Source organism: Mobula birostris, chromosome 12 (assembly GCF_030028105.1).
Source record: "Mobula birostris isolate sMobBir1 chromosome 12, sMobBir1.hap1, whole genome shotgun sequence".
Taxonomy (NCBI): Eukaryota; Metazoa; Chordata; class Chondrichthyes; order Myliobatiformes; family Myliobatidae; genus Mobula; species Mobula birostris.
In genome coordinates, this window is record NC_092381.1 from 110,973,417 (window position 1) to 110,991,844 (window position 18,428).

General features: G+C 41.9%; 1 protein-coding gene across 4 annotated transcripts; it reads right to left on the minus strand.

The window, feature by feature from the left end:
* Positions 1–3,845: 3,845 nt before the first annotated feature.
* LOC140206188 (serine/arginine-rich splicing factor 5-like) lies at positions 3,846–17,464 on the minus strand. 4 transcript variants are annotated; one of them, XM_072274479.1, is made up of 8 exons: positions 17,309–17,461; positions 15,404–15,542; positions 11,764–11,834; positions 11,088–11,192; positions 10,275–10,344; positions 7,735–7,808; positions 6,249–6,359; positions 3,846–5,493 (listed from the first exon to the last, which is right to left on the minus strand). In XM_072274479.1, the coding sequence occupies exons 2-8, from the start codon at positions 15,527–15,529 to the stop codon at positions 5,196–5,198; spliced, it is 855 nt and encodes a 284-aa protein (XP_072130580.1). In that variant the 5' UTR covers positions 15,530–15,542; positions 17,309–17,461; the 3' UTR covers positions 3,846–5,195. The 4 variants fall into 4 exon arrangements, with proteins under 4 accessions (XP_072130580.1, XP_072130579.1, XP_072130581.1 ...); XM_072274478.1 differs by having other exon boundaries at positions 15,404–15,547; XM_072274480.1 differs by lacking the exons at positions 3,846–5,493; positions 6,249–6,359; positions 7,735–7,808 and adding an exon at positions 8,733–9,009 and having other exon boundaries at positions 15,404–15,547; positions 17,309–17,464.
* Between the last annotated feature and the right edge of the window lie 964 nt (positions 17,465–18,428).

The window sequence follows — 18,428 nt, forward strand, 5'->3', positions numbered from 1 at the left end:
CAGCCCTGCATTTCTTTATGTGCATATATAAAAGCTGCCATCTCCTCACTTACTCTTGCCCACTGCACCAGAATGTCTATTCTAGATTGGACTCTACAGCCACCTGAGGGCCCACCAATAGACAACCCTTCATGGCAGGGCTTCCCAACCTGGGGGCCAGAGACCCCTTGCTTAATAGTGTTAGCATTGGTCCATGACATAAAAAAGGTTGGGAACCCTTGCTCTAGGAGAACAATTTACTCCACTTGACTAATTGCACTACTACCACAATTATAAAGCTCATATTTACTTCTGTTACTAAAATACTCAAAAATTCTCGGGATGAGAGTATTGATCACCACAGTATAGGAAGGATGCTGAGGCTTTGGAGAGGGTGCGGAAGAGGTTTACCAGGATGCCGCCTGGTTTCGAGGGCATATGCTATCATGAGAGGCTGGACAAACTTGGGTTGTTTCCTTTGGAGGACTGGAGGCTGAAAGGAGAACAGATAAAAAGGTTTAACAAGATTATACAGTGTCAGAGAGTATCTGTTTCCCAGGGTAGCAATGTCTAATACCAGAGGGAATGCATTGAAGGTGAGAGGGGTGCTAAGTTCAAGGGGGAATTTGAGGGGTAAGTATTTTACTTAGAGAATGGTGGTTGCCTGAATGCACTGGGTTTAAGAGATGCTTGGATGGTCATATGGATGTATGGAAGATGGGAGAGATATGGACATGGAGGGATTAGTGTTCGGATGTTTTTGATTTGCTTTTTAGCTGGTTCAGCACAACACTGTGGGCAGAATGGCCTGTTCCACATCTTTATTTCACATGTAAATTTCCAGCTAAGCAGCCTGATTCCTGACTAGGAGCAAGAGTAGGTCACTCAAGCCTGTTAATAAGATCGCAGCTGATCTGTGACCTCTGTCCTGCATTTCTATGTGAGTGTATATGGGAAAAACTACCATCTTACTCTTTCCCACACTGCATCAGAATGTGGATCCCAGATTAGCCTCTACAGCCACCTGAGGACCCATCAATAGACAACCCCTAGGGCAAACGTTCCCAGCCTGGAGTCCAGGGACCCCTTGCTTGATGGTGTTGGTCTATGGCGTAAAAAAGGCTGGAACAGCTTGATTTAAGAGAACAAGTGATTGCCTTACTTCCACACTTACTAAGCACGCATTTACATGACATTAAAATACTCAAAAGGCTCTCAGGATAAGAGTTCTGGTTACCCCACTATAGGAAGGATGGTGAGGCTTTGGAGAAGGTGCAGAAGAGATTTACTGGGGTAATGTCTGGTTATCATGAGAGGCTGGATAAACTTTTGATTTCCTCCAGAGCATTGGAGGCTGAGGGGAGATCTGATAGTGGTTTATAAGATTATGACAGGCATGGAGTATCTTTTTTTCCCCCAGAGAAGTGTCTAATACCAGAGGCTATGCATTGAAGGTGAGAGGGATAGGTTCAAGGGGGATGTGGGGGTTAAGTTTTTTACTCAGACTCATTGATGTCTGGAATGCGCCATCTGGTGTGGTGGTAGAGGCAAATATGTTAGACTTTTAAGAGACGTTTAGAGAGGCACATTGATGTAAGGAAGATGGAGGGATATGGACATTGTGTAGGTGGGAAAGATTAGTGTTGGTGTTTTTGATTTGATTTTTTAGGTTTGGCACATTGTGGGCTGAAGGGCATGTTCCTGTGCTGTAGTGTTCTATATGTTCTGAAGAGTAATTTTGTTCGAAGTGGAGCTACACAGCGATTCCAGGATTCTAGAATAAACCTCCAGCTGAAGACCAAAAGAAGTTTCACCTTCTCGAATGGTTACAAATCTAGTTCATCCAATGCAACACACAAAATGCTAGAGGACCTCAGTAGGTCAGGCAGCATCTATGGAAATGAGTCAATGTTTAGGGCCAAGATCCTATCACGACTGAAAGGGGGAGAAGATGCCAGAATAAGGTGTGGGGGTAAGCAGCTAAAGCCAGGTGGGCGGGAGGAGTATGTAGAAGCTGGGAGGCGATAGGTGGAAAGGCAAAATGCTGGAGGAGGAACAACCTGATAGGAGACAGAAGACTGCAAATGCTGGAAGGATCAAGTAGCAGCCATGGGCAAGGTCACTGTTTCAGATCAAGGACCTTTCATTAGAGCTGGAAAAGAATACAAGCACGTTTCAAGTTGCAGAAAATAGAGGGGATGCAAATAAGAACAGACTGAAATTATGAAGTACATTAAAGACAAGCAGTAGACAGAATGTGGAAAAAAATGTAAAAGTTACATCCAAATGGAGAAAGGCAAATACCCAAAATTAAGATCGTACACCACAGCCTAAAAATGTGCAATTATGAAGAAAGAATTGTATGAGGTGCTGTTCCTTAAGCCATATTTAGAGATACAACACATTTTAACCCTGGCCTAATCACAAGAGTTTTCACTGAACTATTAACTTGTTATCTTTGGACTGCGGGAGGAAACCCACGAAGAAAATGTATAAAATCCTTTTATAGGGCACTGGAATTGAACTCTGAACCCTGCACTCCAAACTGTAATAGCATTGTGCTAATCGCTACAGTACCACAGGAAGATGGAGGTCAGAGTTGGATGGAGATTTAACACAATAGGTGCCTGTTCTTGCAGAGTAATGGAAATATTCCATGACATGATCATCCAATTTCAGTTTGTTCTCCAGTGTAAGGAAGGCACATCACCTTCACTGCTTTACTTGGCAAGGCTGGTTGTGTCCGTGTGGTAAAATTGAATTAGAGAGGGGCAATGGTTTGTCAGTAGCCAGTGATTAATAGATCAAGGAAACCAGTTGGATCATTCTGGAGACAAATAGATAAGGAGGTGATGGCAGTATAAAAATTCAGTATCAATCACAAGAAAATCTGCTGATGCTGTAATTCAGAGCCTGATGAAGGGTCTCCACCTGAAACATCTACTACTTACTCTTTTCCATAGATGCTGCCAGGCCTATTGACTTCCTCCAGCATTTTGTGTTGCAAAGAATTTGATGTGTTGGGTTGAGAATTCATTATGCAGGGAACTTAGGGCAGATGAAGCCAAGGCCTCTGCTGGGGTCTGGTTCTTCAGAATGAGAAAACAGCATCAGTCAGTACTAAACAGACAAGGACTGGATGAGCCAGAGGAAAATATAACCCAGATGAACTCAGCAGAATGTGAGAGTCTAAACAGCTTGTTGGTGACAAATGTGGTGGAAGGGTAACAAAACTGTTAACATTACACTTGAGAGAGTGCCCGCAATTGGAAAGTTTGGGTTCAATTCCCATTGCTGTCACTAAAGGGCTTGTTTATTCTCCCCATGACCATGTGGGCTTTTCCAGGTGCTGCAAGATGTAGGGGTTGAGGTTAGGAAGTTGTATACCAAAAGCATGGTGACACTTCCTTAAGACTGTGCTTGTTGTTGATGTATCAATGTACAAGTGACAAATTACCTGACTGCAATGCAGTCTCCATTAAAATGGCTGGGAAATTTACTCATCTGAGTGAACACTGACAGACATGAAGCACAAATCAATCTGTTTTAATGGGATTCACTTAATTTATTATTCTGCACTGCCTTTTGAACAAATGGACAGCTCAAAGCAGAGGTTAGTGCCAAGTCAACTACAGAGGAGAAAAAACAATTTTTCAATATATTTAGAACCCAACCTCAGGAGAAACATCTCATTCAGTAATGCCCCTATCACTAGCTGCCTGGGACCATGACACTGGCAGCATACAGTTTTAGTGCTACAGCCCGAGGCTGATGTCATCTTTAAGCAAGAAGCAATTTTGGAAATTTTCAACTGAAACTTCACTCCAGTGGGAAAAACAGCTCTATAAACAAACAAGCTGAAAAGGTCACTGGTAACTTTTTTTTAATGCAGTACCATTTCTTGCTGCAAGGAATGATAGCAATACACAGCCTTATGTGGTACACGATCGACTATAAACTAGCAGATTACAGCAAGGTTACATGGAACATTGAGATTTATAGTTTTTGTATAAAATTGTTAAGTACAAACATTTAAATTGGTGTACATTGCTCCTTCAAGTTCAGTTCCAATACAGAGCAACATTCCAAGTTGGTTCTCTAACAAACAGTTAGAGGATGGGTCAAGTTAAATATAACTTTATATATACTTTAAAACAATGTGAAAAGAACCAAATAAAGCATGAACTATTAACATGCGAACCAAAGCTATATATACATTTTCCCTGCTTTCCTCTGGCATCTGCCATCCGTCCACACGATCAGGACATACGCTCTTCAGGCTGCTTTAACTCAGCAGGTAAGAAAACCTAATCTACTCTGCATCCATAAACCAAGGCTGCAAATTAAATGCAAATCACAAGTGCAAGCAGGGCAGAGTTCCCTAAAGGCCGGATGTAAGTGTGCTACTGAAATCCAACAGCACTAATCCATTAGTAGAGAGGGGAAAAAATAAATCAAGGTTTAAGAAGAAAAGTCTGTCTTGGGACCAATAGCAACTCAAAATAAGAGGAAATGACCCAACTTCAAAGGCTTCTAATAAGCATTGACTATTTTATCTTCCACTTGGAAGGCCAAGCTTCAGCCATTTTCTACAAAGCAAAGTCTTGACATGTGAAACAGCATCTTGATCTGGTTTAAGATGTACAATGGGAGTTAAAATACTTTTGGTCTTGAGCAGTTGTCACAATGATAGGAAGCACACTTAAAAATATATCAACCTATTTCCTTTGAATTAAACCTTTCAGACTGGTCAATTAGTTGGGGCACCAAACTACAAACCTCTATTTTATGTTCTACAACAGGGGGCAAAGTCAACCAAATTCAAATCTGTCACATTCTCTATTTTAAAATTCAAAACTGTGTTCATGCAAGTGCTAAGAAAGAACAATCTGTCCAGACACTGATTTTTAAGATGCTCAACTCTCAGTATCAGAATGTGGACTGACTGAAGCCCTCAGACTAGTCTAATGGGCCCACCAGTACAGCAATGTTTAACAGTACTAAACAAATGATGGATCAATTCTTAAATTATTCTAAACACATGACTTGAAACCAGAAATTTATACTGAATGGGATTATAAGGTTCAAAGCGTTTGCATGAAATAAAATTGAAGTACTTAAATCCCAAACCCAGCAACAGACAGAAAAAAAATGACGAGGCTAACATTTCATAGAAAATCTTTTAGCAAATTATAAAAACAATTCCACAACACAGTTTATTCTGCACTGTTGACAGGAGATTGCTCCCGAGAACCAGACCAGGAACGGGCCGATTTACCGGGAGAATTTGACCGTGATCTTGACTGGCTTGGCTTCCTGCGGCGCTTAACGTCTGGTGAGCGGCTTGGGGAGCGAGATTCATTTCTCTGCCGCTTGGAATCACGAGTAGCTGATCTGCTACGAGAGCGAGACCTGCTACGGCTTGGCGAACGGCTTGCAGATCTGGAAGCGCTTCTGGAACCCTTGTAGCTACGGGATCTTGAAGAGCTTCTGGAACGAGATCTCGTCCAAGATCTGGAAAGACAAATCCAAGATTCAATCATTCTGCCGAAGGGTCTTGGGCCAAAATGTCAACTGTGCTCGTTTCCTAGATGCTACCTGGCCTGCCGAGTTCCTCCAGCATTTTGTATGGGTCATTCAATCATTCTAGAGTGTTCTTCCATGCAGTGGTTACTAGCTCACCCTCAACTAAGTCATACTACCTCAATTACAAAAGTGAGGCAAAATACATGCAAGTATCAGGCATAAATAGTAGTTAGGACAAAGTGCAGGAGTGTAACTTTGATGACATCACATTTTCCAGTCCTGGTGTTAGATGCATGCTAGACTCTATTTGCATTGATCAAAGCTAGTATATGAATGGGCTAAAAACATTTTGAAAAAGCCCAAAATCTAAACTGATGGAGAATAAATTAAAACATGGAAGCTTGCTCAAATTAGAACAGAGGTTCCCAACCTTTTTGATGCCATGGACCAATACCATTAAGCAATGGGTTCATGGATCCCAGGTTGGATTAGAGGCTGCACCAGCATTGACAACACTTACTCCTCTTTGGGTCTCTCCACTTGTTTCAGATCGATTCCAGCAGGTACAAGCCAGAGATCTGTGCATTTTTGAGTTGCATGCAAATAACAACCCCAAGCTTGCATTTATTTAATCCATTTTAGAATTAAACAGCAAATGAAAGATTTCAAACCCATAAATTTCCTTCATCTCATCCTCCGGCACTACCAATTAAGAATTCAAGTCCACAATCTGTGCTAGTTACCTGTGACGCCGTGGCTCTTCAATTAATTGGACCCTTCTCCCACTGATCTCTTTTCCATCCAGCTTATCAATCGCATTTTTCAAATCACTGTAAGAAGCGAACTCCACAATGCTACAGCAAAGACAAAAATCATGAGTCAGGAACAGATGATTCTACAAGACCAAAAAATGTACGACGACAAGAACGATTTCCAAGGTTACTTATTAGCAATTAAAACTAGCATGCAAATCACAATTGAGCAGATTTTAGTTTTGAAATGGCTATGAAAAAAAAATGTCTGCACAGATAGCCACTTCCTGGTCTGATCTGAGGTAGAGCTGGCAGTGCACTGGCAACATAGCTGAAGAATATACCACATTAAATAGTAAATCTATACACCCCTCTTTCCAAGTGTGTACCCATCCTTTCCTGAAGTACATGCTGAAATCTCTCCACTCTTCCAAAAACCAGCAGAGTTTGTCCAAAGAATAGGATTATTTTCCTGCTCTAAGACTTCAATGCAGAGTCCACAGCTTCCTTTAGTCATCCAAACATGCAAGCTGCCAGGTGTACAAGAATTAAATTTTTGATTTCAGGTTTCGTCTTGGTGTTCAAATTGCACTTGCAGCCATGATTCCAAGATCCTACGTATAAATGAAGTTGATCCAAATCTTCTGAGACCCGGTGGCAAATTTTATGCTCTTCATAATACCAAGGTGAAGCATCACCTACATTTCAACTCACAACTTTAGTCCAACTAGAAACTACAACCAACACTGTGGACTCCCTCAGCAGCAAATTCCAACTGTTTCACCTCTTCTGCCCAAGACAAACAGCATTTCAAGGGAAATTAAAACGACTTCATTTAGGTATGCTAGAGATGGTGTATATTTGCTGGTTGCCCACCGTGTCCAATGATGACAGGAGTCCTGAGTTTTTAAAGTGCAAAGGCTACCGCCCTAGGGCAATTCCACTCTCAACCTCGTAAGTCCAACACCAGTGACACATACAATCATTACAATCAGAGGTCTTCCTTGGTTGCCTTGGATGACCATGACATTTTGTGCCTTGTCTTGCCCTTTGTTCTCCATGAAGCAACTCAACACCACCTTCATGGCTGCTGGATCTCACCGTACATTTTATCTGTCCAGTCCCCCGGAGCTGACCAGTTATGAGGCCCACCGGCTACCCTCATCTGGTTTAATGCGCCTGTCGAAGTGGTGTGCTGGGGCATGGCCGCTGCTGCATACAAACAGCTACTTGAAGTCACAGGTGAGTCGAGTATCTGGTGGGGACCCAAGATGAGCTGCCCTGAAATGGACACGCCAAGCCCTACGTGAGATAGCAGCCACATACCACTAAGATAGGGACATGCCTGTCTTAGGGTGTGTGGGGTGTCCAGGGAGGGCTAGCACCTCTGGTGTACAATTAATCTGTTAAATATGCAATGCACCAGCTAGTTTGAACTTCATGTTAATAACTGAGTGGGAAGATTGCACTCCCTTACCCTTCATTATTGTGGACCCTATGAGCATCAGTGAAAGTCACTTCACCTGCCTGTCGCATGATGTCCTTGAGATCCTACAAACAGGAAAAACCCTTAATGGAATTCACACAGGAACAAACACACAACACAAATAACCACCAGTTAATTGCCTCAGAATTGGGATGTCATGCTATGAGCCCCTGCAGATGTGGATTGCTTATGGTACAGCTGAATGTCTATACTTTACTGGTCAAAACCTCCCTCCTCCACAGCACAAAGTTAAGGAATGCTAAAAACAATTAACATGCTATGGAACAAATGCATTTCTAGATTAAGAATTGGTGCTTCAAAGCTCCCGTAATAACCTGATCAATACTTAAAACTACTATCTTCAATATACGAGATGCCTAAGTAATCAGGCTTCCGTCAAATGGTGCTCAACCATGTGAGGGGAAAAATTTGGTTGGTAACAGCTCAAATTGATGAGAATTTATCATTCATGCTGATAAGGGGTTGGGTTCAAGAATCATTCCTTCAACTTAGAGACTATTTAAAAAAAAACAGCTGTTTCCCTCCGCTTTAGATGCAGATTTTGGTCAAGGGTAGGGAGAATGGAACAATGGTAATTTCTATGTTATTCTTGCCTCCACCTGACACTGGGCACTTTGATTGCTCGACTGCCACCTGTAGCTTCATTCAAGAAGTCACTGAATCAATAATGCACAAGATGATCCTCATGGGACCTATGGAATTATAGATCACTGAAGGGGAAAGAAACCTTGTGTTCGATATCATGACATCCCCATTCCACACATTAATAAAAATATTAAATTAGCCCTAGGTTACCCAGACATTTACAATTTTAGGCAACCATCCAAGACCTACATGAAGTATCTAAGCAAAGGGTGCACCCACTCAATACAATACCCTCTCGACACAGCTTCTTGGGGCATGGCCCTCCCTCAGTGGCACCGAATGTGCCTGCCACCCTGGGTAAGTGCCACCAATAATCATGGGTTGGGTGAAGGCTCGGCCACCTTAAGTCAATCTCCTGACAAGCCTCCGAGCGAGATCGACACGTGTTATTTTCCTTACACCAGGACTGGGAATGCGACAGGTGTCGACGCCATCGGTGACCCTAGGATCAGTACAACCCAGAACCCGCGTCCAGCTGCCTGAATAATCGTGGGAGCCGACTGGCAAATTAGTCAACACGGGACTTTTCCAGATACAGGACGCGACAACACGAGTAAAGGGAACTCCTGGTCAAAATGCCAATGACCTCACGACAAGCTGCTAAACAAAGGTTTTCAAATTTAGTCAAGTGGTCATTAATTGCCAACAATATTAAGCCATCAGATTTATACAGTGTACAATTATCACAGTTAAATAGGAGTAAAACTGGAGAAGTTAAAATTTAAAAAAAATCAGAAATTTAATGGGTAGTCATTTAAAAAATTTTGAGCAGAATACCATTAGATTTCATAAAAACTGAGCTTCCCTAGATCATATTTTCACAAAAATAACCCAATATATATCATGCAGTATTACTTGTGAATGTCTGTGGGTTAATGTTACAAAAAGGGATTGTCCACCTGGTAACATTCAACATACACAACGGGAAGAGGGAAGGACAGGCAAGGTGACCAAGCACCAGCACAAAATAATGCGAGGAAGCATTTGCTTCTGTAGTAATTAATATTGAACAAGACCTTCTGGCCAAGGTACAGAAGCATTAACATGCAATTCAAGTAGGTTGGAACAATGATGGCCTGGGTCAAAAAAAACTGGGGAATTGTAAAGCAAATCTCCCTATAAATCACATTCTCAACCTATTATTCCCTCCCTAGAAACCTCTCCAATAAAATCTCACCCATTAGGCTCCCCACCCCCCCAACCAAAGACGACAGACAACTAATGGGAGATAAGAGTATTAAAGTTGTGTGTAAGTAACTGATTGGAAGAATGGATGAATGTGTGCACAATGTAGTTATGCAATGGACCAAAAGCTCTACTGACAACATGTGCTTTATTTGGTCATGAACCTTCAAGGTCAATTTAGACTAACCCGTTGTAGCAAGGTGGACTGAAGCTCATTCTGCACCATTTCCAGAGAGCAACATTTTATTGACAGTCATCTCGTAAGCCACTTAATTTGATGATGATGGCAGTGGCAGTAACACCTCAGAGCAAACTGCTCACCCTTCGTTGATAAACGACAAGTACCTGCCTAAGATCCAGGAAAATTATCCATGCAATGAGTTGAGAGAACAAAAAACAAAACCTAGAAGCCACAAATACATAGTACCATATTTGCTGAGGAAACAAGATACAGTAAATAGGTTAATAATTAGCGCTGCCATTAACTCAATGGACCTCATTCCTACAAATTATTCATATTATGAACGCAGTTTCCTCAGGTCCAATGGTAAAGGAAGCTATGGGTTATATTTATGAAGTTATGACCCATGTGTTTTAAGCACAGGCATCCATGAAAAATTGAATTTTAACAATTGTAGTCTGTTAAATTCTTGAAGCTTTATTTAACTTTGTTCACTCACCTGCCAACTAACACGGGAGGAGAGATTCTTCACAATCAGGCGGTAGTCCGTGCGAACTGGAGGTCCATATCTGAAATCAGCAAAAGCATCACTTGAAAGTGACAAAGGAAGCTGGAGCAATATGCACCCATATAGCAGCATCTAGCTGAAGAATCTCAGTTGAGTACAAGCCAAGATCCTTGATCACTTTTTATTTTGATGACACTATAGTACAATAATGTCAAAGGGTTCCAGTCTGAACCTAACACTGTGAAAGGATAGTCATGCTTCCGAAGTCCCACATTTTTGGTGAGGGTGGAAATAAAAACACAGGAGAAAGTAGAAAGCTAAAATATAAGCAATGTTCAAGTCACATTGCCAAGTCTTGCTCTCAGCTTTTTTTTCCCCCCGGCTCTGTAAACACACAACTTCCACTTAGCTTCTAGAAAAAACATATAGAGAGATAATGAAACTTAATACAGGCTGATGATGGAGAGCAATTTGCTCAGAGGCACAGCCTATAAACATGTAAACAACCAGGATAAAAGTTGCTTAAAAAAGCAAGATTTACACATGACAAAGATGATAATACATAGCCAAATGCAACCAAAATTAAAAGATTGGCACAGAAAGCATAAGTGAGTACGGATGTAATTAAGGCTTAGGAAAAAAGGAAGCCAAAGCCCAGGGAACTGTGCCAAATCGATGGTCATTTCACTTATCACAGAATTCCAAGTGAAAGAACGGATAATCTGATGCTTTGTTAAGATCTTTTAAAAATAACACTAATCTTACTCATCCCCGTTCATTTCCACATTCTAATCTGTTCTCTACCTTAGTCCACTGCTTCGTTCACTTCTGGGGCGATAGTAATTAAATCTTCCACCAAATCTGCCCCCTCCTCTCCGGGGTGGTGCCTTTGCAAGTTCCACAGTGATTCTAGACAGGAGGTTCGTTAAAAAAAACAAATGAGAAATGCTACATAGAAACCAGTTGCAACATACCTTGAAATATTTAATTAAAATAATTTTCCCAGGCATAAATTTTCAGTATCAAATAGCATTCTATCAACAGCACACATACAGGATGCAAACCATAACCAAACATAGGATCAAGTTCAACACAGACATTCCTCCATTCATTCTGAAGTGCTCAAATGCTAAACTGGGAGGGTGTGGTCCTACAAAATACATGCAAAGCAGATACAAACAGTTGATTAGAGCAACAGCCAATGTACTGAAGTGGCAAATGCCCAAATTCTACCAGTTTAATATTTGTCACTATCAGGATTTTTCTAGACTGATGAAATTAATTGTATACGAACACACACAAAACGCCGAAGAACTCAGCAGGTCAGGCAGCGTCAATGGAGGGTAATAAATTGTCAATATTTGGGGCTGTTTCTCCTCATTAGGGCCAGAAAAAAGGGGTTAAGAAGCCAGAATAAAGTAGTGGTTTAGGAAGGAAGTACAAGGTGGTTTGTGATTTCTGCAGTAGTTAAAGCACTTACCGCTCCCGGAACAATTCCTTCCCGTTGAGCTCATAAACTGCATCATCAGCATCCCGAGCATCGTCAAATTCCTGAAATAAAGACAACAGGATTTCATTTTAGTTAATGCTTATAAAAACAGATTTTGATGTTAACAACTGAAAATTCAAATTTGATTATAGCAATAAATGACACCATCAAGTTAAGCAATCTGCAGATGGGTGCCAATTCAAAATTACTTCCAAACTAAACGACAACGCTTGAAATGGATCTCACAAATTGATTCAACAAACTAATAGAATTCAGGGTCAGCAAAAATCAAGAGAAACGATGATAGCTTACAGAAAATTAAGAACTTTGAAGTTTAATTGCTATGGCTGCTGTACTACATCAGAAATCAGGTGAAATAATTCACTAAAATTACTCAACCACTGAACCGCTTGGGAAATGGAATAAAACACGAACAGAGCCATTTTGAATTGTGCCCTAATTGAGTACTTCAGACAAAAAATCTAGAGTGGCAGTAACAGAAAAAACATTCCCCACGATTGATAAGAATTCTGTACTTATAGGTAAGTGGAAAGTATCTAATCACACCCTAAATGGTGACCGATGGTGGAAAAGCTTTGGCATGTCAGGAGGTAAAAGTCACTTAATGTCAGATATCGTCTCTAATGTGCTCCTGCAATTGTATTACATTGATGGCCCACAGGAGTTCCACTAATGAATAACCTCCAGGGCATTAAGGGTCCTGGCAATACTGATACTATTAAGTGATGGCACATTCAATATTCCTTTACCTTTTGTACTTCTGGAAAATTAACTTGTGTTTCCAACCCACAGTGAAACTTCGATCTGATTAACATTTACCAACCAGACTGACACAAATATATATCCCACGCTTGTGCTGAACTTTAAATAAGTCAGTTAAATATGGGAGTTAAACAGTTAACTGTGCAAAAGCAAGCAATTGCTGAGGTAATTGAGACACCCTTGAAAGATGATATGCTGTTTTATGCAGTGAAGCTGTTCTTTAGCCCAAGTGGTTAGGGCATTGGGCTCACGATCTGAAGGTCGTGGGTTCAAGTCCGGGCAAGGCAGCATGTTCTGTCTTTGAGCAAAGCACTTAACCACACACTGCTCCAGTCCACCCAGCTGAAAACGGGTACCGGCAAATGCTGGGGGTTAACCTCGCAATAGACTGGCGTCCTATCCGGGTGGGGGTCTCTCGTGCTCAGCCGCTTCACGCCACAGAAACCGGCATAAGCACCAGCCTGATGGGCCACACTTTAACTGTTACAAAAGCAGCCATGAGGCTGTTCAAACAGAGCAACCGTTGATTGAAACAAACTCAGATGTACTTCACATAGTATTCCTGTTCTGATGGGTTACTTTGTATCTGGACAAAAGTCAACAAGAATAACTTAGTTGTAAAACAAAATGATTTATTGTATTAGAAGCTCACATTTGTTCCAATTAATTGGATACAGTTTCGATAGAACTAAAAGGCGATTGACAAAAATCTCAGAAATTATTCTAGAATGGGAATCAACAAACGTGAAATACCATTGCTTTAATATTTACTTGCAATTAATTGTTCATTGTGAAATTCATTATGTAAAATCATGCTCATTTCAGATTTTGTCCTGTACTTACCACTTGCCATACTAGCCAAGGACATTACATAATATTGACTTTTCCAAACCATGTTAAGAGAATCACCACTAAACCAAAAATCTAGCAAGACAACCCGTGCTGCAATTAATGCTTGTTAAAGCAGTAGCAGCCAATTAAAAATGTCAAAGTACAAGTAAACAGATTACTGAGAAGTTGGTGGTGGGAGAAAGGGAAATAAAATACTAATCTATAACGGTAGAAACCAACTCTTCCAGCCCACTCTAGAGTTTGCTTTACATAACACCCCTCCAATCATTTGACACCGCTATCAAGGTAACTATTCCCTTCTTTGTGTGTGGGTAGCCTTTAAATGCACTGGTAATCATCACAATCTCTGCCTTTGATATTGGGCACCACATTAACAAAATTCCCCACAGCGATGTCTTTTTTAAACTTCCTGTTATGAACTGACATTGCAGTAAATGTAACCATTACCTAGATGTTCAAACATCTGGGAAAATGCAGATTTGAGACCAGTACGCTCCACAGGCCTTACAATGTCTCAGAGTACACTTTACTCTTGTACGAGGACTGCTTTTGAACAATCAGTACTGTACTAACCAAGGTTCAATACAGCCATAGCATAGCCTTTGCTTTCAATATCAAAGTGTGTATTTGTAAAATGACCGCTCTAACCCATAGTATTTTAGAGAATTATTTTATTAATTTTTTTTGCACAAGGCCCTCATTAGGTGTAAATATCACAACCTCCTTATTGTTCCTCAAAAGCAAGCTACAGCCTATTTTCAAATAGTGAAGTTGCTATTTGCATTTTTATCGCTCCTCAGTACTTCGCCCACTTCCTCCGAAAATACAGCCTCAGAATACAGGGACGTCCATTTCGAATGGAGACAAGGAAGTATTCTTTTTGCCAGAGGGTAGTGAATCTTTGGAATTTGTTGCCACAGGTAGTAGCTGGGAGGCCAAGGCATTGGGCATAGTTCAGGCAGAAAATTGGGGCTGTGAGGTAAAATGGATCAGCCATGATGAAATGGCAGAGTAACCATGATGGGCCAAATGGCCTAATTCTGCTCCTAAAGCTTATGGTCTTAAAATACATCGCATCTGTGGATTAAGAAATGCAATATCCAAATTATTATTGTGAACATTAGTCCTATCACAGTCCCTTGCAGATAACCACTACAAACTGGCTTTTACAGAATAGCTATCCTTTATCCCACTAAATCTATTCTGCTACTGGTCTCAAATCTGCATTCCCCTGAGTGTTTGAAAATTTATTTCATTTTCAAACTCGGGAAAGTCAAAGTTACATTTTAAAGTCCTTTACAGTACAATTCCTGGCTCCCTCTCAGCATTACCCAAACATGCTTCGAAAAGCCCAAAACTGAAGTCAACTGACATACACTCTGCAGCTGCAATAAGGTAATCAGCAAATGTTGAAATTCAAGTTTAATTGTCATTCAACCATACATGAATACAGCCTCTGGGGACAATGTTCAAAACACAGTAACAATATTCATATACAGCTAGCTCATTATATACTGTGTCAAATCACAAAGACAATCATGGCTTTTTCATGACCATAACTGTTCTTGGTAAACTTCTCTACAGAAGTGGTTTGCCTTTGCCACCTTCTGGGCAGTGTCTTTACAAAACAGGTGACCTTGGCCATTATCAATACTCTTCAGAGATTGTCTGCCTGGCATCAGTGGTGGCATAACCAGGATTTGTGATATGCACCACCTGCTCCCATGGCTTCACATGACTGTGATATGCACCACCTGCTCCCATGGCTTCACATGACCCCGAGCCGGGGGCAGGGGTGGTGGTGCTACTCACTGCCCAAAGGCAACTTGCAGGCTAGCGGAGGGAAGGAGCATCTCACACCTCTTCATCTCCACAATGCCACCCAGCCCAGAAGGCACATAATATAGACAGTAGGCACTTAAGTGCTACACAACATGAGCAGAGGAGGAAACAAACAAGTCACACTGAATTTAAATGTCAAAGGCAAAATACTTACCACAAATCCAAACCCTCTCTTCAGGTCGATTTCACGGATACGTCCATAACCTTTGAAGAACTTTTCCACATCACGCTCCCTCACCTGAGGGCTCAAGCGACCAATGAACACACGGCAACCATTCATTTTGAAATTTTATCTGCTCTGAAAAATATTGTAATAGAAATCCAGTATTAAGACCCAGGATTTTCCAAGGATCAAACTGAAGCCATGTACATAGACCAACAACAGCCCACAAGCACCAATGAGTTCTGAAGAAGAGTCTCAGCCCGTAATGCCAACTGTTCATTCCCTCTATAGATGCCGCCTGACCTGCCGAGTTCCTTCCTGCCCATTATAAATCATACAAAATGACCCCATTGGTTACATAGTCTTGCTTTTTAAAATAGTTACTTCTGAAGGTCAGATTGACAAATTGCCTTATTACATTTTAACAATAACTAAAGAACAGACACCACGTTGGTGATTGCTAAAAATTAACAAAACTGAATGGTATACAACTAGCTTTTGTTGGTAACACTGGTCCGCAAATTACAGCACAGAATTAGGCCCTTCGGCCCATCTAGTCCATGCCAAACAATTTAAACAACCTACTCCCATCGATCTGCACCCAGACCTTAGCTCTCCATACCCCTGCCACCCATGTACCTACGCAAACTTCTCTCAAAAAGTTGAAATCCAGCTCACATGCACCACTTGTGCTGGCAGTTTGGTCCATACTTCAGATAGCACTGGGAAATATGCAGAGACGAGGTGGAATTGACCCTAACATTGAGGCAAACAGCCTTCTGCCAAGGGACAGATCAGCAATAGCAAATACATGGTCCAGAATCAGGCTATTTGGCCCATGATAGCTGATCTATTTCCCCTCTCAGCCCCAATCTATAAAGCCTCAAGACAACACTTCATTGAAAACAATGAAGACAGGTGACATTACACCAATAAACACATCCAAGCAGCCATTAAACGTAGAACAATGATGAAAACTACTTATGGATTTATCAGCCAGGAATCTAAACCTTTGGAGAAATTTCTCCATTGCAGATCTGGAGCTTGAACTGTTGTTATTAGCATTAAACCGAAAGAAAGGCGAAGCTTTTAAAAATCAAACTTCCTTTTTTCAAGCGCCTTCTCAGTTCAAATTTAACTGGATTAAGTTTTTAATAACCATGTTCTTTCTCACTCATTTAAAATTTTTAGTAGCCATAAACGGATTAAAGCCAGAAAATTAAAAATACAAAAAACACGCTAAATATAAAAAATCTAATTACCAAAAGACTACCCTTCTAGAAAACACCAAACACGTAGAAGTTAAGTTACCTCAAAATTCTATTGTAAAACCTTAAAGGATAAGCTTTTACTACAATAAACCACGCTTTTTTTAAAAAACCGATGAAAAAAAAGAATTCACCAATTCCACTGGCTATCTTAAACGAAGGAGGAATATAGAAGAGGATTTAACTCGTCCTCCTTTTAAAAAAAAAACCTTTAGACGTTGAAATCCGTTAACCAGTAGACATTATTTCAGACACATCATCAACCTTTTAGAGAGAAATAAACAAACAGCGAGAAAAGCGTCAATTTCCTTTCCGGAAAGAAAATGAGATTTATATAAAAACGTCGATGAGAAACAGGACCAAACGCCAGCCAAGAGGTTAGTATTTTTGGGGAGGTGACCGAGGAAAGGGAAGGCGAGGGTCTTTTTAAAAAGACAAAAGTACAAAAGCCGTTCGAGCGACGCCGAGAAGGTTCTAGAAAAAAACAACAAACAGTTTTAAGCGACGGGGCGGCAGCGCCCTCCTTCTCCCCTCCCCCACGCAGCCAGGCCGGGCCTGAGCCGCCCGCCACAGCCTCCAAACGCCGCTCCCTCAATCCTCCTCCCACTCAGCCAGCTCCCTGCCGCACCTCAGGCGCCTCGTACGGCCTCTCCGGTGAGCTCTCCCCGTCCACTCAGTGCCCTCACTCCGGTTCGCTTCGCTCCCGCTTCTCCTCCGCTTCTCGGTCACTCCGACACCTACGTCGCGCTGCAGTGAAACGGGGCCGCCGACACCGCGCTGCACGGACTGCCCTGTGACGCAACCTCCAGTCCCTCCCCCGCCTCTTTTCCGATACGCGAATTCGCTCCACCTTCGCCTGTCAATCATCGCCCGCCCGTTGTCAATCACACTGGAGTCCGGGATCCGCCCCTGTCCGCCAATCATCGCCCATACACACGGTCTCAATCACACTGGGTCTAGACCCCGCCCCCCGTCCGTCAATCATCGCCCACACGCTGTCAATCACACTGGGTCTAGACCCCGCCCACATGCATCAATCAACGGCCGTACACTGTGTCAATCACACTGGGTCTAGGACCCGCCCCCCCGTCCGTCAATCATCGCCCATACGCTGTCAATCACACTGGGTCTAGAACCCGCCCCCAGACCCACTGTCAATCATACTGGGTCCTCATATTGTTTCCTAAATAAGAGAAAATCTGTAGATGCTGGAAATCCGAGCAACAAACACAAAGTGCTGGAGGAACTCAGCAGGCCAGGCAGCATCTATGGAAAAGAGTACAGTCGACGTTTCGGGCTGAAACCCTTCGGCAAGTCCTGAGTCATACGAGAAGGGCTGACTGCGTGGCTCCGTCACTCTCTGCTTCTCTCCCCCTTCACTTACCAGACCTCAATCCGGCCCGAAACCTCGACGCTTTTCCTAGACGCTGCCTGGCCTGCTGAGTTCCAACTGCATTTTGTATGCGCTGCTTATATTGTTTCTCCATGGTTGTTCCTCTTGGAGTGGGAGTTGGAGAGAGATATATTTAAAATTATATAAAGGGTAGTGATTTGTTATGTCCAGAGAATGCTTTCTGAAAGAGAAAGGAGATAGAGAGATGGTGAGAATGAAAACATGTGAGTGTAAAAGATAAGAAAAAAGTGAGGTCAGGGGGTTGTGAACATTAACAACCTAAGGGTGGGGGCAGCCTGTGAGTGTCGCCACACATTCCTGCGCCAACAGTGTTCAGCGGAATACCACAAGCAGC